Source organism: Motacilla alba, chromosome 3, assembly GCF_015832195.1.
Source record: "Motacilla alba alba isolate MOTALB_02 chromosome 3, Motacilla_alba_V1.0_pri, whole genome shotgun sequence".
In the NCBI taxonomy this organism is placed as follows: domain Eukaryota; kingdom Metazoa; phylum Chordata; class Aves; order Passeriformes; family Motacillidae; genus Motacilla; species Motacilla alba.
In genome coordinates, this window is record NC_052018.1 from 105,253,122 (window position 1) to 105,275,945 (window position 22,824).

The window sequence follows — 22,824 nt, forward strand, 5'->3', positions numbered from 1 at the left end:
CAGTCCTGCTCCTCCACACAAGTGCCAGCCAAAAGAGGTTATGAGGGCAGAGCATCAAACTTTCACCCAGCCTGGCTGACATCTCCACAGCTTGACTGACAATTGAGCTACAGACTGATGGCTGCTGCAGAATTCCTGTTGCTGTGACAAGAACAGCTCTGTGAATAATTGTACAGAGAGAAATAATGTGGCGGTTTTTTCCCTTCACAAGGGGAAGCCTCTGGGGTTAAATTAATAACCTAAGTGTCAAAATTATATTTTACTCGAATGACCTAGAAATTGCTCAAGCTAAGTTCCACACTGTTGGCTTCCCCTGCAGGCAGTAGCAAAGAAACAGCTTCCCTCAGAAGGCAGTCACAGTAATTAGACACCAAGCCCTGCCCTTGGTGAGTTTGGGTGCTCAGTTTGCAGGCCATCACTCATAGATGCAGTAAGCTACAAGCCTGCAGGCTGAATGGCAGAATCTCAGCACCTCCTCTGCAGCACAGGGACTGGAGGATGCACAGCATCCATTCTCAGAGAGTCTTTGCTCAGAAAGTTTGGCATCCAGAGCAAACAGCAGCCTTCTTCACAAGGCAGTTTTAGACTCACAGAATCACAGAATATGCTGAGTTGGAAGGGACCAATCAGGATCATCATCAAGTCCAACTCCTGGATCTACACAGGACACCCCAACAATCCATAGCAGAGCAGTAGAATAGTCCACTGGGAGACAGAGGAGGTTTCAAGTCCATTCCAATATCTGAGGGATGGAGAGACACTTGAAGGGCTTTGTAGAGGCCAGGACTCATGATGACCTTTTTTTTTTTTTTTTTTTTTTTTTTTTCCAGAAACTTGGTCCTTCTGGGAAATTGTTTAAATCTCACAAAATATGACAGCTAGAAAATAACTTAGCTGGGAGATGCTAAATGGTATTACCTGGCAGAATTCCCTGTCGACAAAGGAATTCTAAAATTCTCACATAATTCTGTACATTGCTTTCAGGAGGAGCTGATTGTGAATCATTTGCTCAGTGGCTCAGTAAGAGCAGAACTGGCATTGCTAGTAACAGGCCTTATCTAACAGTGCCAGGCCCCTGTCCTGGCCTCCCACACTTGTTATCTGCCCTTTTGTTTGCTCTGTGACCAGCCCTTGCACCTAGGTGTCTCTTGTTGTGATATTCATTTTAAGCCTGGAATGCCAGCAAAGGCCTTGGAAATGTGAGCACAAGTAGAAATCAAAGGCCCCAAAACTAAAACCAGCTCACAGACTGATGCTCAGTCACTGGTTGTGATAGCAGCTCAGCCTTGAGAGCTGAGGAAAGATTACTCCAAGTACAATAGACTAAACACTTAAGCAGGGAAAAAAACAAAAACAAAAACAAAAAACAACAGCCCAATAAGAGGATAAGGCACCTGCCCTGGCTGGGAAAGCAGCAGCCTCCAGCATCATAACAGCATGAGGTCCATGGGAGAGAGGGGTCATAGCTAAGGACTGTCTAGATACTCAGAAATCTTCTAAAATGTCACAATCTTGAACTCTGGGGAGAAGGATCTCATCTGTCACCACAGAATGATCAGTGAGATCACTGTAGCTGTGAGCTCCAAGGAAACCAACTCTCCCTGCTCCCCTCTCCTCCTCTCCCTGCCTGCTCCAAGTGTTACTGGATATAAACTGAACAAGGTTGGTTATGATTTTGGGCAACAAATGCTTCAAAGGCAGTTATGAGACTCCATGTACCCCAGCTTCCAAAATGACACCTGATGCAATAAATGTAATCCCCAGAGACATTAAAGTACACCTAAATTAAAGTCTAAGAGTCATCTGTTCAATGCTAAAACTATTTGCTGGCTATCATCTGTAATCATCCTCTTACAGACAGTGCTCACTGAAAGTCACTTACGTGTGGCCTCTTCCACTGTAAATTCCTGGGCAGCTTCTTTAGCAGAGCTCCTGTTCCAATGGAGCTGATGTGAGCAGGGAAGGTGTCGTCTGTGAACAAGCATTTGTTCTTCAAGCACGACTCCAGCAAAGCCTGGTAGTTCTGCTGGATGGGAGGGGTGTGCTTTTGAAAGATACTCCTGCCTAAAGGCACAGGTGACTTCTTTTTTTTCAAGCACAGCAGAAAAGGCATGCTGATGTCTCCAATAACACCAGGATAATTTTTTTTCCCACTGAGAATTCTGGAGGGATCTCACACTGCTCAGTTCTGCTGGAAACTCTTGGTCTTCTCGGATGAGGCGTGTCTTTTCAGAAGAATTCCTGACAGTTAAAGTAAGTATAAAAAGCAAATTTAATCCTGACTTTTAAAATGTTCTTCTTAGTCAGCAGGGGTGGATAGGAACAGTGGCATTCCCAGGAGAAGTGGGGCCTCCCCCAATTCTAACTGAGCACTTATCAGTGCATTTTCAAGGCTGTGACATCACTGTAGATCTGAGTGAAATCAAAACAGGTGACCCCACTGACTTTTACCAGAGCTTTAAAGCCATACACATGGCTATTCTATGTCTCTCTCTGGACTATTTTAGGCTCTCCAGGATATTTTCATAAAGTGCTGCAACATGAATGACAGTTTTAATTCAATCACATTCTGGCATGAAGTTATTTCCCCTTCCCCCCCTCCAAAAAAAAGCAGCAAGATAAAAAAAAAAGGCTAACAGAAAAATGGAATACTTTAGGTTTTAGAAAGCCACGACTCACACTCCTATGATAGTTATTTTGCCCTTTTTGCCTCATTTTGGAGAATGATATGATCTTCCCCAAGAGTTCACATTCCATCTTGCTGAACACCACAGATTCACACATGAAATGCATGCTGAGGTATTTTTTTCCTTGTAACATTCAAGGCAGATGTTTCTCATCCCCCCACTAAAAACACCAGAGAGCGATGTTCTAGGCCTTTTGTTAATATTAGCAGCTATGTTAAAGATCTGCACCACCCCTTGCTGGGAGAAATCATGACTAAAATCTCAGCAGGCAAATCACTTCCATCAGTGCTAACAAGGTGATCACAATCATTTAGTACAGTGAAAAAAACTAACCAGGATGCAAAGTTAAAGAAATGGTTCACATGCCATATTGATACAGTATTTGGAAGGCTCCCCCACACAGGAAGCTCTTTGGGACTCAAAATCCCTGCCCCAGGCACCAGAAGATGCTGGTCTCAGTTAGGCACCAGTTGATTGTTACTCCCATCAAAGCTGAAGGTCAGCAGCAGTCCCTGTGAGAAAACAAACAACCACACATTGTACTGTTCAACCACACAGAGCCCTCATTTGTTATAAACCCACTCTACAAGTGATCCACAAAGCCTGACCCTCAAGGGCAACCAAGAGAAAAAATCTTCAAAAGATAACGCTGGAAATGAAAATTCAATTTTCTGTTGTATTGTAGACATTTCAGAGCGGAAAAAGAATTTAAGTGCCTAACAACTTGCTTACTTTTTCTCTAGATGAAAAATGCTGTCTCTCCCTCCAAACCCTCCCTTTTTACAGCCACTGGCCTTCATGGATGCAATACATGAGCAACAGACAGAGACAGATTTAAGAGAAAAACAAAGGAAAAAAACAGCCTGGAGACCAGCTGCACTTTACATAGGGAGACAAAACATGTATGAAGAAAAATTTCTCATTCTGCTGCTCCCCAGGAAAAGAACTGGAGAGCAATTGGCACACTTAGAGCTATAGTGAAGAACAAATATTCGAGACTTGGTTTTTGGGTGTGCAGAGTATTCCCAGTGTCTGATAAAACTATTCTAACTTTTCACCAGTTCTCACTTCGCTCTAGCATTTATTTGAAAAAGAATTGAATCTTATATAAAGGTCTTAAAACCCAAAGATAGCATGAAAAAAACAGAGCTTTCAAAAATGAAGATTTAAATCACATGAATATGTAGCCTTATTTTCAAGAAATTCAACCAGCACCCCTGACTGTGACAGAGTGTGTCGAGTCAATGATGCTAATTTGTATGTTTTGAAAACCTCCCAGCTGAACCTGACTGTGTGTTGTTTTAAACTCTTTTCCAAATTACCTGGGAAATCTTCAAACAAAAGATGCAATGAAGCATTTTATGTGTCATGAACAGTCACTTCTCAGACAGCAAGTGTTTCACCTTGTGTTTAACCTTCTGCCTGGCCACAGCCCTGTTTATGAGCAGGCACCAGATACAGCTGTATATGAGCAGCCAAGGTATTCCTGTACTCCACTCAGCAAGGGTACTGAGCCAGACTGAATCCATCCTCCTGCACAGGTGGAGCAGAGTGTGTGCATGTCTCTTCCAGCAATTAAAATTTCTAAGGGAAAGCAGCCAAGTTTAGCAGACAGAGGTTAAAAGCTTTAGAGGGAAGCCATGAGCCAGTAGGTTAAATGGATTTGATTCTCTATTCTTTCCACATTCCCCTAGTTAGCATATTTACCATCTCATCTAAGTCCTTCCACTGCATTAGCATCCTGTGATCTCCCCTGAGCTTTCTCAAGATCTTAAATGCCTCATCCCTAAGTCTTGAAATGAGAAGCTAATGAATCCACAGAAAACCCTTCACTTTTTGTAAAAGTAACTGGACCATGAATTAATTCTCTGAGAGCCTCTTACTCATTCTATGAGAGGATTTACCTCAGGCAACACTTGGACAGTGGGCAATTTGAGGACTAAACCTGGGGATGACAGAGGTCAGGTCTTCTGATTTAACAAAGACAATCTAAATCTGGGCTGAGGAGCTGCTCCTGATTGCATAGAACGGAATAGTAAATGTTTGCACGCAAAATAATAAATTTTAGGGTGAGCAGAACAAACAAGGCAGGGCTGTTTTTTACAACCATTCATGTAATACAGCAGAATGTTAGCTGCAGAAATTAGTAGTCATCAGTCAAAATGATAGCGTGAGTCTATTAGGCTTTGTTAATCTTTATTAGTCTCTAAACAAACAGTATAAAAACATCACTTGCAGGTACAACCTCTAGTCTTTGATTAAACAGAGTGCTGTACTTCAGAAAAAAACCCTCAAGGCTGACTCCTGCTCTTCCTGTGGGCTTTTAAAGCAAACAGAAATATCCTGAAAAGAAGCACTGAACTATGTTTTCCCACTAAAGGAATGAATATAGAGACAGGTGGATGACCTTTCCCTGCATTTCCTGTGCTTACATTATTCGCCCAAAAGTTGATGAGCACCTTCTGGTGCTGAGATTTTCACGGTCAAGCAGTGAACCTGCTGCCGCTGATCTTAACAAAAAGTCTGTATCAAAAATGCCTGGATGGCTTTCAGAACTTCAAGTAATACTCTCTGACCAAAGACTCTGGATGAGATTTAAAAATACCTATCCTTTGCTGTGGAAATTTTCCTAGCTACATGAAAATCAGTGGAAATATGAAAATCCCATTTACTCGAGATCTATGCTTTAGCACTTAAGGTAACAACATCCTATGCATAAGCACCCCAATCATTAGATATTCTGACTACCCAGAACTCCCACTAATGACAGATGAAATTTCTGTCTCTGCAGAATACTTAGTGATCGAGCATCAGCCAAACCAACTCTAAACAGCAAAAGTGAGAGAACGAGGGTGCACAAAAACTGGGTTAGCTAAAACACCAGCCTGTGTTGCCAACCACTTGGCAGGCAGAAACGTTGGAGCTGTGACATGCAGGGCAGCTGATGTGGCTCATCTAGCTGCTTTACATCACACCCACCCTTCCCACGTTTGCTGATACAAACTTTTTGCCTTTCCCTTCAACACCTCCAGAGAACAGCACAGCAGCAGCAGCTGCTGCAATAGCCCCATCTGATCCCAGAGGATAGCTTCATCTTAACATGGTGATAGTGTTATATGCCCTTCAAACCCCTGGAAAATCCTAATTCTGTGCTAGCCAGATATAACTGCTAATTGCCCGCACCAAATCCCTCTACGTAGCACTTGGCATTTGATGTCCTACCTTCTCCAGGTGTGTTCTCACAGCAAAGGATAAATGGCAGTGATGCCTGCTGCTAATAAACAGTATGTTTGTCATCTCTCCCTATGTGTGTATTTATGTGCATGTATATATATGCCTTGCATACGTAACCCCAAGAGCCTGTCCTAACCTATCAAACACTGTGGTAGAAGCAGGAGGTGGGGAAAAAAAAACATATTGAGCAATGACAGAAAATTCTGGAGATCTCAATGCAAAATACTCCACGGAAGACATGAAAGAACAGGTCAGCCCATCATGCAGGCTACCTTTTGACTCACCCATTGCTTCAGTGGACAGCAGTTTCCTTGTTTAGTTTGTCACTCGATTATTCAAAGCACAAAACTCCACGTCTTCCCATAAATCACTGGCAAGGCAGAACAGGAAGATGAGTCCAACTGTGTCTTAATACATTTTAACAGGATTTCTGCTTTCAGGTAAGAAAGAGTTCAGAGAGGAAATAATCTCAAAGCCCCCATATTTTCTCAGAACAGACGGGGACATGACACTTTGTCAATCAGTTAATCATATAAATTTCTACAAAGAACATTTATGTAAGTTTGATGGAGGTGTATGTCCTATGGCAGAGACAGACAAAATCATTCAAGAGTTACAGACCAAGCTTCTGCACTGCAAGGATGGCAAAGGGCTCAGAGGATTTTTCTTTCCAGCACTATTACAGACATCCCATCAGTCAGGTCCCCTGTGTGCAACACAAGAAGCTTTCTTTGCCAAACAGATCTAAGGAGGGAGCTTTCTGGAAGCAAGAATGCTTCCCACTCACTGGATGTACATTATCCAGCCCCACATTCCCCATTTTCGGTGGCACTTCTGGGTACCAGCACCTTGTTCCACCTCAGGCAATGAGGGGCTAAGAGCAGTATAGGGAGGGTAGGGAAAAGGACTGAAAAGGATTCTCTGTGTGTGTGTGTAGCAAGAGACCTGAAAAATGTCAGGAGAAAGGTAATGAGAAATATTTCAGAGGAATATGAAGGAGCAGCGAGGGCAGGAGAGGAAGGCAGCAGTTTTCTGAGTTGCAAAGGCAAAGCAATGAGTGTGGAAAGGAATAGCCTCTGCTGGAGACAATTTTATGTCTCCAAACAGGCAATGTGGCCCCAGCAGGCAGTTGGGAATTTTGATCCAGTTGAACCAGAGGAAACTCTCTCTCCCTTATTTATCAAGTTAGTATATTTGGGTTAATTCTGGGGGCCTGCTGTGCCTTCCTCTCCCTTCTTTCCTTTCCCACAACCCTGGTTATTCCCTGTTGAACCCATCAGCACCTGAACTTTTGACACTGTCTCCTCAGGTTTCACACTTAGTAATGGACAAACAGTGGCAGTAACTGCACTGGCAGGAAGTTAATTTTACTGAGCTACACTGCTCCCAGAAGCTTCTTGAAACTGTCTGAGTCACCACACCTTTTCAGATTCTGTGACTTCAATATCCCCATCCTCAGATGATCTTTTGTAGGAAGTAAACCTGTCCAACCTAAGGCTGCAGATAAGCGGAAACATTTGTCACTATTTCACAAGTTTCCGTTTTACATCATTGTGTTTTGTCCCCAAAACCCCAGGTTTCATTTTGTGTGCAAATACTACATGACTTAGTTCAGCCTCACTGACTTTCACCAAAGTGGAAGTGAAGCCTTTCCAGCAAGCTCCTCTCTCCTGGTCAAGGCAAGCATCCAGCTAAGTGACTGCAAGCCCTGTTACCAAAAGCAGGGACACGACTGAGACATTACAGAACTAAAAGTTAAATCCATCATGTCTTTAAAGATAAAGACAAATTCTGTAGTAGAAACTGTAGCAGACTCCCACCAATATGTTCTGAGCACTGCTGTAGAGTGGCTTCTGTGCAGGGCAGTCAAGGGAGAGCTTCTACATTTTAAAAATCTAAATTACTAAAAAAAAACCCCAACTTAATAAAGATTGCACCATTAAGACCAATCTATCCAACAGAAAACCATCCATTAAAACACCTCTGTTTAAGAAATGAAAACTAATAAATAATAGAAATGGATTAAAACTTTCAGTTTGATTCTGGTAGAAAGAAAAACCTAATTACACTGTAAATTTCCTTTCCTAATTTTACTTCCCTTTGTTTTTGGCAAGCTCTGTACCTCAAGGTAAAGATAGTTGTTGAGGAAGTCAGTCTCAAATGGCTAAGAAAACAGACTGAAAAATAAACAAAAATGTGCAATGTTTGTGAGATACCTACAGAAAGTCTATAAAGACTGTCAAGTTTCGTTGTGATCTGCCCCCGAGATAATGAATCCACAGGAAAGGGACAATCTTCAGCCATGGCAAAGAATTTTTTTGGGGCCATTTAGCCATCAGATATGCATATTTATGACTTGTGAAGTTTAATGATTAATATCCTCACCTTGTAAAGGGGGAACAATTGTGCTTCTGCCATACCTGTGGCAGTCAGCTCCCGCAGCCTGCACAACAGAAACCTTGCTTGGCTCCCCATTTGCTGCATTCAGGAAGGGCACCAAGGTGGCCTGGGGAGATTTACAATCAAAGGCTTCCTGGCCTGGCCTTTACTCAGCTCTGAGGATAACACAAGCAAGCACCAAAGAGACTCCATATATAGCTGTAGAAATGCCAGAGCGCCATCAGAGGAGCACAGCCCTTAAATGGCAGAACTATCTAGAAGATGAAAGCGAGTATTTTCCTACAAAATGAGTAATTCTTGCCAAAACATGTTGAATTCTATGGAGCCTTTCATTTTCAGGAGTTTTCACTGGAAAGGAGTCATCAAATTCTTAAAGCCAAAAGCCTCTATTTATAAAACTAAAGAAACAAGGGAAATTGGTCTTGAGGAGGTTTCAAAACATCAGTTCCACTTTCAGCTCGAGGCATTGGCAGGAAAGCAGAAAAGTCTGATCTTCAGAAAATACAGTCAGCCTGCTATGTTCTTCCAGAAAAAGAAAACTGGTCCCTGGAGTCACTGCTTGCACCTCCTGGGTCAGCATACGAGCGCCTAGGATCACACAATGAGAACAAGGAAAGTGTCCTCTCCTCCAGTACGAGGTATAGAAATGGATCTGGAGCATTGTTCAGGATCATACAGCCTCCATGCGACCCCCCTCCTGTGGGGGAAAAAAAAAATAAATGTTTTAATGCAGAACTGCCTCTGCTTATGCAAGGTCTGGGCTCCTCACGGCTGAAATGGCTGGGAAAGGGCAGGAACTGCCACACGGCAGGACTGCTTCCAAAACTGTCTCTTGCCACATTCTTCGGACCCGTGGGATGGACTAAAGTGAAAAAGCCTTTAGGAGATATTTTAGAGCAAAAACATCGTGCTTTATCCCAGCTGTGCAGTGGAGATGAGGAGAGCCTGGCAGCGGAGCTGATGGCCAGCCCCAAGGACTTCTGATCCTCAGGCTGCTCCTGGAAAACCTATGTGGCTGTCCTATCATCCCTCATTGCTGGAGGAATAAAGAATTTGGGACACTAGATAATTTGTCTGTCTCATCTGCTTAGATGGAGAACTTTTCCAAGCACTGCCAGAGCCGCGAGCCCTACAAAGTGAGGGGCAGCAGTGCAGCCCAATCCCTGGGCTGGGGAAAGCACGGTCCAAGAGACAACTGAGAGCACCTCATGAATGTGTGTAAATATCTAAAGTGGGGCTGTCAAGGGGATGGAGCCAGGCTCTCCGTAGCAGTGCCAAGCAATAGGACAAGAGGCAACAGGCGGAAACTGAAACACAGGAAATTCTACCTGAGAGTAGAATGAGTTCCTAAGGAATTAGTTCTTTATTGTGCTGATGGCCACACATGAAACATACAAGGGCTGCGGAGTGTCCCTCACTGGAGTATTCCACAACCATCTTATGGCAATCTTGTGCCATGCGCTCTGGGGTGACCCTGCCTGAGCAGGGAGCTTAGACCGCCGTTGTGCTATCTTCCAACCAGACCCGTTCTGTGACAGGTTGGAGACCCAGATGAGGCTGGCAGTGCTCAGGAACAGCCGGCTCCCTCTCAGATTTGCACTCGCACGGTTCATTTCAGCAGATGTTTTAAGGTCTTTTTTCGAGGCGAGGCGAGCAAGGAAACAAAATGGCGGCCGGGCTGAAACTCCCTTCAACGGCCCCCAGGGGGCGCGGCGGGACCCGGCCCCTCCCCGCTGCCCAACATGGCGGCGCCCGGCGCGGCTTCACCCGCCGGGGAGAACGGGCGGCGCCCGCCAGGAACGGCCAGCTTCCGGCGCCCGCCCCTTTCCTGGAGGGCCGGGCCTCCGCGCCATGCCCACGCCGGGAGCCGGCGGCGTGAAGGGAGGCGGCGCCCGCCGGTGCCGCTGGGCCGGGGCTGCGCGGACGAGCCGCTCCTTCAGCCTCCCGCGGGGACCGCTTTCTGGCTGAAATCGCCGGCGCAGGTGGCGTGAGGGCGGACGGCCCTTGCGGGTGTGCGCCGGAGCGGAGTGAGGCCCGCCCGGCCTGAGGGGGATGCGCGGCTAGCCCGCGCTCGCAGCCAGCCCAGCCCAGCCCAGCCCCGGTGGTCGTCGCGGAGCTGGCGTCAGGAGGCCACAAGATGTTCAGCTGGCTGGGCACCGACGACCGTCGGCGGAAGGACCCGGAGGTGTTCCAAACGGTCAGCGACGGCCTGAAGAAGCTTTACAAGACCAAGCTGCTGCCGCTGGAGGAACACTACAAGTTCCACGAGTTCCACTCGCCCGCCCTGGAGGATGCCGACTTCGACAACAAGCCCATGGTGCTGCTCGTGGGGCAGTACTCCACCGGGAAGACCACCTTCATCAGGTAAAATCCCGCTGCCTGCTGCCCCCCTCCCGGGCATGCCTGCGCCCTCGACGCCTCGGGCACTGGGGTGGGGCAGAACGTGTCTCTGCTGCCTCTACTATGGCTCTGTCCCCCTTCTGTTACCCCCTTCGCGTCCCCTGGACAGCTTTTCATTGAAGAGTCACCTCCGCTCAAAAGCAGAGCATCCCTTCGCAAGCGCGGGGTGGTGCAAGATGTCCCATGAAACACCGACGTGGCAAAAAGTAGCCCGGGGCAGGGCTGAGGAGTGCAGGCAGGGCAGGAGAGTGGAGATGTGGAGACGTGAGTCACCGGGCCCCTCCTGGCCGTTCAAAGTGCGAAGGCTTTGGGAAGCCTGGCGCGGGGCATTCCGTGCCTGCACTGCCCGCGTTGACCCTTGTGATGGCGATTCTTTTCAGTTCGCTGTCGGTTTTGGGGTGGTGAGGCAGCCTTACAAGGGGGGGCTTCGGTTTGCAGTCGTTGCTGCCGCGCGCTTGCGTGTGTCTGTCGTTTTCTGCGCTGTCCCAGAGACGACACTCGGAACCCACTGAGAGAAGCATGTGTGTGCCTGTGCGCAGAGAGACCTGCCCCTCTTCAGGGCTCCAGAAGGAGAGCCCTGTTTTAACTGTGTCCTGCTCGGCCGAGATGCTGGGAGCAGCGAGTTCCTTCCGAACTGTAAAGAAAGAGCAGCTGCCAGCAGCTCTTTCATTTCGATGATGTGAAGCTGTCGCAGAGGGGGTTAAACTTTTCCAGCTGGACTTGGTTGCAGGGTTCTCTGTTCAGCCATGCTGCTAGTTCAACTTGAAGCAGCCTGTCCCTTGGGATCGTAGCTGAAGCTGCGCTGTCCATATTTCCTATGTGATTCATAAGCTAAGCGTTAAATTCCAGCCTTTTTCTGGTGTGGCTGTGTTGAAATCTGTGGAATTACCCCAGTGTAAATCTGGACGCTAGCCACAGGCAGCCAGCCCTTTGTTCTACTAGTATTTCTTGGTGAAGGAGGAAACTGCAGAGAGTAGAGAGAGGTGAATCAAATTGACTGTACCTCTAAAGGAATGACCTTGAGAAATGCAGGGAATTTTTTTTTTAATGTGCTGTAATATTCCTGCTGCCGAATTTCCTGGTCAGGAGCCAAGAACAGGATGCATTTCTGCTACCTTGGCATGTACCTGCCAAACAAAGTTTAAGAGTCAAAAGGCTTTTCTCATATGGGCAGGTCAGGTGGATGGTGAAGGGGTGCAAAAGACCCAAAGAAGCATTTTGCACGTGTTTGCAAAGGGAGTTACTCTTCTGAAAAATAGAGAGGATAGCACAAATGCCTGGTTCCACCCCAGATCTTTGTTCTGTGACTTGGTACCAAACCTGTCTGGAAAGCTTTTTCTGTCCTCTGGGTTACAGACACTCAGAGCCTGAACAGGCGGAATTGCTGAATTCCTGATAAGGCTAACTAAAGCATCTCTTCCTAATTCTTTTCTCTGGGTTGTCAGCATCAGTGTTTCCCTGCAGTCTCTCTGGCATGCTGTTAGCAGAGACTTCCTGCCTTTGCCCCTCTCTGTTCAGTGAAGTCCTCCTTCTGTGAGCCCCAGCTCCTTTTGCAGAAGTTTGGGTGCCTGGAGCACATTCCAGGCAAAAGAAGATTGAGTCTTTGCTCATGTGGCATGGCAGCAACAACCTTTTTGCTGCCAGCAAGTGGATCTGAGCCTCTGACAGCCGCTTTTCACTCATGCCTGTGTCCTCTTCTCCCAGTTTTCTCTGGGCACAGGGCTGGGATGAGGCCACAGAGATAATAGTCAAGCAAAAGTGACCAGGAGCTTTGGCAGCTTGTACTTCGCTGGGGTGCCAAATGGGCCTTCCAGAAAGGCAGAGTCTTCTGTTTAAAATAGTGCCTAAGAAGGTGAAAGTTGAGGACTTTGGTAGAACCCCAGGGTCTCTAACAGTGGGAGAAGTGCGAGAGTCTGTTACTCCAGTGTGTTCCCAGACAAAGGCCAGAAAACCTCGTGTTGCTCGTGACAGGCTTCCAGCGTGAGCTTGCAGGCACTGCTCATTAAAGAGCTGGGATAAGCACCAGATTAGGATCCAGAGTTATTGTGGGAAGGCAAGTGGGAGCTAAAGCTGAGAGCAGGGAGGAGTTAAAGGGGGCTGGGGGGAGGAAGTGGGAGGGTTGACAACCATTATGTCTTAGCAGTAGAGTGAAGCAAGAAACAGCCTCTGGACATTCCGTCCACAGTCTTGTCAGGATGGGGGATAATTAGGGTTATCCTTATGTATCAATTCCACTCTTAAATTGCATCCTGCTTGTACTGCCATGCAATTTAGGGAGATGACTTAATGCTAGTAAACAATCATGTGGAATGAACTCAGTCCCACTTTACCTGGATCCTAGGACACCTAACCAAAAGAAAAAAAAAAAGACCCTTTAGTCACCTACCTAAGGAATGTCTGTCTTCCAAACCTCTTTCCTTGTTTTGAGGAATCTGAGGTGAAGCAAGGAAGAAATGCAAGGCTCTGAAGCACCTAAGCTGCAGCATCTTGCAGTGAGGCTGCTCTTGTCAGGAGCTGATGGCAGAAAAAAGGCAGTCAAGGTCAGCAGTGAGAAACATTCCTAGAGGCTGAGCCAGGGAAGAGGGAGGTGAGTTGTGTGGGTCAAAGCCAGTGAAGCAAGACCAGAGCATGGCTTGTTTCCAGTGGAACCAGGCTGTTCCCTCTTCTCCTTGCAGGGACACAGAACTGAGCCTTTCTGTGCTACGTGAAAGGTGTTGCATTGCTTTGCAATGCAGCTTTTCCATTCCTGCTTCCTGCTGTATCATCCTTTTGTGCTCACTCCCATTTCTTTCCTCAGCATATATTTGGCTGATGCTTTTCCACAGGGTTGGGGGCTGAAAGTCGGTGCTGGTCAGGGCAAGGCAACACCTCTACCTGGGAATATGTGACAGCCATGGCAGGATCTCACTGGAGCCTGCCTTTATAACGTTATTGCTTTTTATGTTTCCTGTAAGAGGGTGGGAGTACAGGACAGAACATTACTCTCCTAATTAACTTAGATTCCTTGGTCATTTCTAAAAATAATCCTGGCTCAAGTCCAGCCATCCTGCTAATAAAATAAACAAGCCTGCTAGAGCCCTACTAACTGTCAACATAGCTTGCTTTTCTGGTGTAGCCACCCCTTCCTCCTACAGCTAATCATTTACACGTCCTGGCCTCTCCACGCTGTTTGTCACAGGCTCTGGTGTGACCTCCCCGTGCGGCCCTGAACCTTTCATCTGTGCCTGCATCGGGCAGTTGTCACCATTTCCTCCTGCTCTGCCCTTCTTCCCGTTCCGCTCAGCATCACCTCTGCTGCCACTCTCAGCGGCATCCTGCAGGGCTCCTGAATGACTCATCACGGGCAGGCAGGCAGCCCCTTCCCCCACATCCTGCAGCACTCCTGCCCAGGGAGCCCTGCCTCTCCTTACCCATCCCCAAATCCACCTGGGAAAGGCGACCCCAAGCTGGGCTGGCACTAATGCTGCTTTCCTGCCCTGGCCCTTCCCAGGAACAGGCCTGAAACAGGCAAACAGCATGATGCTTCCAGCCACATACCGACTCCAGACACTTCTCTAAAAAGCTGATTGGTCATAAAAAACCTATTCCCCTACTCCACAGACTTCCCTAACCTGGCTGGGAGTCACTCCTTCGAAGGTGTTCAGCAGCTCAGCTTAAGGCGTGCAGCACTGGCAGAGGAAATTGCTTGCTGGTGGTTGGTGTTTTCCACAGCTGTTGTTTGCTCTTCTCTCCCAGAAATCCCCACAAATGTGACAACTGCATGTGTTCTCTGGCTTGCCTCTGGTAGCCAGGGCAGGCTGTGTCACTGCTGAGCAGAAGTGCCTTCCCCCCATCAGGCAGTGTCAATACAGCCCCTTGTATTTGTCCTTTGCACAATGAGATTCTTATGCTGCTGACACCCTGCTGCACAATGTACCCGAATCTCCCAGAGGGGCCTCGCTTAAAACAGATGCCGTGATAGTGGGCAGTACAAATCTTCATCTCTGGTTTCCTACCACTTGTTGCACATAACTCAGTAACATTGGTGTGTAGCTACTTCTTTTGGGTTTTTGTTGGGTTTTTTCTTTTGGGTTTTTCTAAGTCTCACACAAGAAATAAACACAGAAATGCTTTGAAACGTTAGCTGAGTGGAGCTGTGATAAAATTCTTTCAAACAGTGTGTCTGGAGGAGTTGCTGTTCCACACAGGACTTTTGGTTCGTTTTTCTGGGAAGCTTTGTCTATAAATAACAAACAACTCCCCCTCTCAACTAATTTTTACTTCTGCTCAAAAGTTGTTGTATTACACGTGCATTTCAAGCCTCTTAAAAAGAAAAAAGGTGGTTGGTACAGCATGGCTGCAACCTGACATCAGGAGTAAGGGGCCTTTCTCAAAAGCCCTACACTTGTTATATTTGACAGTTGTTAATGCTGCCTATTTATTTTCTCTCTAGTATTTGCATGGGGAGAATGCAAAGATTTATTTCTATGGATTCAGTGAATTTCCATGTGTATAAAGCCACTGGCTTGACAGCAATGCCCATCAGGGATTAGAGTTTGAATTGCTGTCTAGGAGGCACAAGCTTAGTTTCCAAGGTCTGGCCAAGTGGCTTCTAACCTAGAAAAAAGTGTAAAGAGCTTCCCAGGGAATTGAACCAAGAACATTCAGATGATAGTCTACAGAAGTAACCCCTCCTTGTTCCCAGGTGCTTCAAGCTAGAGAGGAGTTGCTGTGGCTGCATGGAAGGGGTATTGTGATCACCAGCCAGAGAGGTGGCACACACCAGGACTACCTGCAGTCTGCTTTTCTTAAGTAATGACCCACTTCTATAGGAAAGTTTGAGAAAACCCTTCATAAGGTTCAGATAAATAGGATATATCCACCCTAGGATAGGAGGTCAGAGGGATGCTCTCTTCCTGGATTATTTCAGGTCTTTTAAGAGCTGCTCAACAGCTGCTGTTGCATCTCAGAGTTCTGCAGTTAAGAAGAGCCACTTCTGGTGGCCTTCTGGTGAGCAATGGACTTGGAAATCACTTTGGACAAAAGATACAAGAAAATACTTGATAATACACCAGTAAAGAAGGTGTGGTCATCTCCTAAGGGAATTATGGATATCATTTGTGGAGGTATTCCTGTTGCAGTGTGTACCAAGCCAGATAAGTATCAGTGATTTGTCCTGAGTATACCTTTGGTTGTTTTACCTCCAGATCCAGTTGATTTGGCCTTGCCCATTGGGAGCTGAAGACACATATGCTGACATGGTATCAATAAATAGCCTGCACAATTTTTTTTTTTTTTTTTGGCTCCTTAAACGCTGGATAGTGGTTACCTATGTTAAAATAACAGTGAAAGCAGGAACTCCTGAAAAGCTATCACAAGCCTTCATGCCAATGGTCCTGTAGTCCCTCACACAGGGACTTCCCTCACTAAGACTCGCCTGAGTGAACCAATTCTGGTGCTTAGACATATCAGTCTCAACCATGAAAAAATCTCCAGTCCTCTTATTTCCTTTTCCGCATCCCTATAATCTACTTTTAACATCATGGCAATTGTGAAATAATCTTTCTACCTGCTGAGGATTAGGTCAAATCAATGGAAGTGGGAGTGCCAGCTACCCTCTGGCAACAAGCAACGCATTATTTATACTAACTTCCATAATCTGGTAGTCATTTTATTCATGCAACTAGCCAGAGCTTATTCCTTGTCACTTCTGACACCATCCCATACTGAGGGCTAGACCAGTTCTAGCTTCCTTCTGCAAGCCACATGCACATAATGGTCTTAGTTGTCAGCACAGCCTCAGCAGGTGGTTTCCTGCACCCTGAAATTTGCCAAACTACCTTTAGGAAATAATAAGGGATGCTGTACTTAGTGTGCTGTCTAGCTTGATACACAGCTTGGAATTTACTCCCCCAGCCAGGTGTGTAGTGCTCAATATGCTCGAGCAGTTTGTAGAGCAGGCCTGTGGCTGCATTTCAGAAGCACACAAGGACAGAGACTGAGACTTCAGGCAGGTGCAGGGGAAGTTGGCATTTAAGCAACTGATCTGGACTGGTGGCTAAGCACATTAATTGTTTGAGTCTCCTGAAATGAGTAGCAGCCAAGTAATTGATATTGGCACCAAGAGCCAGTAGGGTTTCAGGATTGTAGTGGTTTAACAGTAGCGTGTAGTAGGATTAACTCTGTGATTGCAGTGAACTGCTGTTTTTACTTTGCTGTGCTAAGTCTGCTCCAAATGTCTTGAGGATTGAAGCACACAAAATGATGCAACATGATGAGAATCTCTTCCCAGCAGCTATAATCATCTTAATTTCTTAATCCACCTTAAATGAGCTTTCAGTGTTGAGATCCTAAGTAGAAAAGCTACCAAGACATTTATCAAACAATTGAGTGACAGTGCTAAAAATAGTCTCGGAAGGATCCATGCTCTTGAGCTTCATAATTGCACTGCAATCTTCAGTACAACTCATTTAGGACTTAGCAGCTCGTGGCTCATGCCCACACCCTCTTTTTTCATTTACAGGTACCTGCTGGAGCAGGATTTCCCAGGGATGAGGATTGGACCAGAGCCTACAACTGACTCCTTTATAGCAGTTATGCAAGGAGATGTGGAAGGAATTGTTCCTGGAAACGCGTTGGTGGTGGATCCCAAAAAACCGTTCAGGAAACTCAACGCCTTTGGCAATGCCTTTTTGAACAGGTCAGTACTCAAGAACTCTCTTGTTCTGCAGAGTGAAGTTAGAACCTAATGAGCAGCATTGCAAGTCATGTCAAGGGATAAGGCACTTCTTTTCCTCCCACCCACGTGGCTGATGCAAAGCCAGTCCAGTCCTACCAGATGCACATAATTCAGTTGCTGAAGGGCTGATAAATCCAAATGTGACATACCTTCATTTTACTTGAGCAACAAAAACAAAAATGACATCACAGCCTAAGCTTATCATACAGGAGACTAGAGGTAAATGTCTTGATGACATTTGTTGTCCCCTGCTTCAGTATTTCTAGCTTATTCCATTTATAATGAAAACCAGGCTCTTTCCATTCCCGTGCCTTATACACACAACCTCAGGTGCAAATTGATGACCACTCTAATGTGTTTCCTGTAAAAAAGAGTAGCAGGGTGTTTGGACAGTGGCTCTGTGACACGAGGAATTTAACCTTTCCATCCCCTAGACCCAGCCCATCCATAGGGAGGTTTTGGACCTAGGCCTCACAGGAAGCCCGCAGCACACACCCATATCCTAGATGAGCACAAACTGTGCTGCAGAAGGCAACAAACTGACTACACCCATCATCGACGCCTTCCCTTAACACTGTGGGAGACACTGGAAACATGGCAGCTGCTCAGCCAAACAGCCAGGAAAGCTGGGCTGGGCTGGGCTCTGGCTCCTCTTCAGTCTCCCAAGCGTAGAGAATGACTGTGCAGAGGGTGCAGCATCTCCTACCAGCACTGACCACGGGAGTGCTGGTGTAGGCTGCAGCAAGGCAGGCAAAGGGCCTGCAGAGAAGCATGGGGAGAAACTTGCTGGCAGGGGAGGGATCTAGCTGGAATCACTGCTGTGTGGAAAACCTCACAGTACCTCAGGGTGACAGGCAGCAGTATCTGATCACTGCAGAGGAGCATCTTTCAAATACATCAACCTGGTCCTGCGCCAGAGAGACTTTGAGAAGTTTTTGTTGTTTCGTAGGGCCCAGAACATCTGCAGCTGACCAACAGTTAGGTCAGGTGATTTCCCACTCCCTACATCAGGGCAGAACAGTCATTTGCCCCAAGAGAATAACAGTCCTCTTGCCTGGAGTGCAGAGATCATGGATAAAGAGAAGATAATTCAGAGCAGCTCAGCTGATAGCCAAGAACAGCCACAGCTGGCAGACAGTTCACTGCAGAGAAGGAACATTAGGCCAGGCATGGGGGGCAAAAAAGCAAACACTTCTGAACTAGCCTGATGGATGTGTCCTGAATGCAATTTGCTCCTGATACAGCAAGGAATCTCTGCATGCATTAACCCAGTTCACTGTATCATGCTGTGCTCTTGTTCTGCTTCTTCTACTCCTCCTTCTCCTGAGGAAAGAGTCAAGCCTGTGCCTGTGCAGGCTGCAGGGCAGAGGGACACAGCAGTGGTTCAGCAGCAGCACAAGTGCAGTCCTTCTAGCAATGCAGGGAGTAGCCACAGCAGCTAAGGACATCTTTTTCTTGCTGACAATGGAAAAGAGGGGGTAATGATTTCTAAACTGACAGAGGAGACACACTAAGGGGGACTGGCTCAGCTGTGTGAGCATCACATGCTGAAAATGCAGACGCCAATGCCCAGCTAATTAAGAAATTAAACACATGCAAGAGTTGACTCAGAGGGCCAGAAATTTAGCAGGTGTAAGTCCTGGTGCACCCACTGGACCAGATCAAGCCACCCACGCTTCTCCAGTGGGCCTGGCTTCTGGGCTAGGGACAAGCAGAGCTATCTCTGCCTTGCACGTACCTCACTGCTGCTCTCTATATGCCTATGCCCTGACCTCAGCTAGGAGGCTGTGAGCAAGAAATTTGCAGAAGGGAGCTAATCTGCAGGGGCCACACCTCTAAGCTGAGATAAGATTGGCCATGGGGAAGTCTGCTTTGCCCAGGGATGGTTAAAGGTAACACTTGACTGTGAGCATCAGTGGAAGGGAGCAGCATGAGGCAGTAGCATTCACACAGGCCAAGCTGGTCTTGGCTGAGAGGTGGCAGCCCACAGCACTTGTCCTGTGGGGTGCAGAGCCTGCTGCTCCAGGAGTGAGCATCCACCCTTAGCTGGGACTCCCTCCCCAGCAGAGACTGGGATCTGCTGCTTTCCAGGAAGCAAGGGCAGACTGGTACAGTCAGGATTTGGCTGGGAGACAGGCAAATTGTGCTGCTCAGAGCCTGTATCCTCCCTCCCTTCATTCCCAGGAGATGGAGCACCTGCCAATACCTGGGACATAGGGCTGCCCAGGGCTGAAATCAGGATAGCAGGTCTGCAGAATCCTGTCTCTTGTCTGCTCTTCTTGCCCCAGGTTGTTCTTGAGCATTGAGAGAAGGGCTCGTTTTCCTTTCTCCAGCTCTGCTGGCCAACCCCCACCTCTGGGAAGATTCCAGAGAGATGAGAAGTTGCACCTTGTTATCAGGAAGACTTGTTTGGCACCCAGGGCCTGGAGCAAATTCAGGAATCTCTTGTATCGCATTGACGAGGTTGCAAGAATTCCCCCATCCCCAAAGTCTGTTTTGGGAAGCTAAGGTGGAGTCAGTCCTGATTTTGTGTTGAGAACAGCTGGAGAGGTAGATAACATGCTGTTCCTTCGGCTCTATGCTCTGCTCCGCCTGTAGAGGTGGTGAAACTCTGGTTTGGCACGGCACTCTTCCCTTCTTATGGCCCCAAACAGAATTAGGTCGAGCTCCCTGAGGTCCTGCAGTTCTGCTGGGACAACAGGAGGGCAGCAGCCTTAACTTTGCCAAAAGAGCCAGAATGCACTCACTCATGCTGGCCTCTGACCTTATATCTGAAATCTCCTGTGGAGTACTTTTCCTAGAGAAACTGGTGGAAAATCCCCCTGCCCCATTTAATGTTACAGCAGAAGGAGTACTTAGGGCTGTAACAATGAAGAGCAAACCTGGATTGGCAAGACAAGGGAATAACATGACCTCCTGAGCTTTTTGTTCTCTGCTGCTGTGCCTGGCACTCAACAGGATAATCAAGCCAGTCCCCCTCTTTGATATGAGTTATTACACATTCAGAAATGCTCCCTGTTGCCACCTGCCAAGCTGGGGATGTGGGAAGCTGTAATATGTGGTCTGAAATAGCTGACAGCTTAGAGGAGGAGACACCGTTTAACCCCTGAGGATTCACTCTTAGCAGAATCTTCTTGGGGTCATACAAGTGGAACAATTGGGTTGTGGCATAGCCTGGAGGAATTCAGAGGTGCAGGAGCTTCTGCAGAGCCAGACACTCATCAGGGGACTGCAGGGCTGCATCTGCCCTGGCTGCACTGAGTGGTCCTTGTACCAACCCCCATCCTCTGTGCTTCTGCCTCCTCCCACACTAACACTTTTTTTATGCCTGGATGTCACACCACCCTATTAATATGCATATGTACACACACTCACACATTTAGAGCTGCCTGGAATGCCATCCCAAAAAGGCTATCCATGAAATGCTACCAGGAAGCAGATAGGCTTTTAGTGTCCTTTGCTGTTACTAGCAACTGAAATAGATGAGCTGCAGCCCACAAAGCACAAGTGACTCTTCTTAGGCAGTGATTTGCATAGATAGAGGATGGGGAACAACTAGCTGAAGAGCAATTACACATAAATGGAGCTGCAGAGGGGGAAGCAGTGAATTACAAAGTGAATGTGAGCTAACCGTGTCATAGTGCTGTTAAAAAAGCAAACATGTCACTGAGATGTATAAACAGACTGTCGAGTCTAAGAGATAAGAGCAATCCATCCACTGTGCTCACCACTAGCAGGGCCGTGGCTGGAGTATGTCAGCTCGTGGCATCATGCCTGAAGAAAAAGTATGTGGAGCAGTTTGAGAGGACCCAAAGGAAGGCTGCAAGGGTCTTCAGGGATTTAGAAATGAGCTGGAAAGGCAGCTAGAGAGAACTGGAAGAGATAGGAAAAAGAAATAAATAACCACCAAACTGATTTCTGTAGAGGAAAGACTGAGGGGAGCAGGGTGGCAATAGTGTGCATTGTGACAAGAGGGGAAAAATAAGTGATTTTCCACATCAATTGTGTTTGTGACTGAGGGGCATTATAGCATATTAAATTTAGATTAGATATTTAAAAAGGAGGATTTACTGTAAAGGTTATTAAGTAATGGAGTAGATTGCAAATGTTGGTGAGTCTGCATTGTTATGGATTTGAAGAACACTTTAGACAAATAACCTGACTGATCCTGCCTTGAGGTAAGAGGATAGACCAAGCAACCTCTTGAGATCTCATGCTGCCTATGCCTTACTACTTCCATGGTGCAATAATAGCACACTTTTTGTCTTTAAAAGACAGATTTGAAAGAGAACAGAAGTCCTACAGAAATGCTGATTTTTTTTTTAAAGCAAGTTATTTCAGTTCACTTGAGTTCAGAGTCTTCAGGGGAATGCTTAACCAAAGAAAAACAAATACCACTTCTTGTTAAAATCTAAACAGCACATAAACAAAAACCCAAATATTTTCATAATTCACAAGTTGGGGGCCCATATAAAAAACCTGTCATAGGTCCTGACTGAGGCCCATGTTCCAGAGGCAGCAAAACAGAGAAAAGTGTTTAGTTCTAGTTTCTCTCTCATTTCTTAAGTAACAGTAGCTTCAAGCTCCAGCCAAGGACTTGAGAGATCAGAGTCTGACTTGTCCCATGCTGCCTGTGATATGCAGCACATCATGACTGTGTTTTTATTTTTTTAAACACATTTATTTTCCCCACAGGTTTGTCTGTGCCCAGCTACCTAATCCTGTATTAGAGAGCATCAGCGTCATTGATACGCCAGGAATCCTTTCTGGAGAAAAGCAGAGAATTAGCAGAGGTAAGTCCCAAGTTCAGTTCTCTTCTAAATGACAGTAATGAAAACCAAAGGAACTCTATATGATTTTCACTTCAAACTAGACAAGCTGTGGATAAAAGCAATGATGGGAGCCTCTCAGAGCTACAGCATTTCCTTGCAAATGGAGACCAAAGGGACATGGTTAATCTCCTGCAGAGAATTTAGATGTTTTCAGGGAAGGCTGCTGACAAGCTCAGCAGTACTTGTGTCACCCCATGGAAGAGATTGCTATCAGTGCCAAGTGATACCTATCTGCTTTGCAGAACCAGTTGCTTTCAGTGGCTTACTGATGATCCATAGCCAAGGCCCCCATTGTAATCTACTGGTTTCTTGCACTAGCCAGGCTTCCTAAATCTAGTGCAGGACTGGGTTGGGTTTAAGAACCGTTGCCATTCAAGTTCCTCATTGCAGTGGGGAATCTGGAAAGCCTGTAGACACTAAATTATAAAATCCTAGAGTAATCTGGGTTTGAAGGGACATTAAAGATCCTGTAGTTCCAACCCCTGCCCATATATAGGCACACATTCCACTAGACCAGGTTGCTCAAAGCCTTGTCCAACCTGGCCTTGCACAC

General features: G+C 46.6%; 2 protein-coding genes across 2 annotated transcripts in view; one reads left to right on the plus strand and one right to left on the minus strand.

Moving 5' to 3' along the window:
* Nucleotides 1–10,001, minus strand: part of CAPN14 (calpain 14) — a 30,463-nt gene extending 20,462 nt beyond the window's left edge. The window contains exons 1-3 of the mRNA XM_038132529.1: nucleotides 8,142–10,001; nucleotides 6,206–6,291; nucleotides 1,883–2,241 (exon numbers count right to left, since the gene is read on the minus strand). Coding sequence (XP_037988457.1) covers nucleotides 1,883–2,113 — 231 coding nt within the window. The 5' untranslated portion in view covers nucleotides 2,114–2,241; nucleotides 6,206–6,291; nucleotides 8,142–10,001. The remainder of the gene's footprint in view (nucleotides 1–1,882; nucleotides 2,242–6,205; nucleotides 6,292–8,141) is intronic.
* Nucleotides 10,002–10,177: 176 nt separating this feature from the next.
* Nucleotides 10,178–22,824, plus strand: part of EHD3 (EH domain containing 3) — a 30,044-nt gene continuing 17,397 nt past the window's right edge. The window contains exons 1-3 of the mRNA XM_038132523.1: nucleotides 10,178–10,685; nucleotides 17,224–17,400; nucleotides 22,135–22,232. Of these exons, the coding sequence (XP_037988451.1) occupies nucleotides 10,459–10,685; nucleotides 17,224–17,400; nucleotides 22,135–22,232 (502 nt within the window). The 5' untranslated portion in view covers nucleotides 10,178–10,458. The remainder of the gene's footprint in view (nucleotides 10,686–17,223; nucleotides 17,401–22,134; nucleotides 22,233–22,824) is intronic.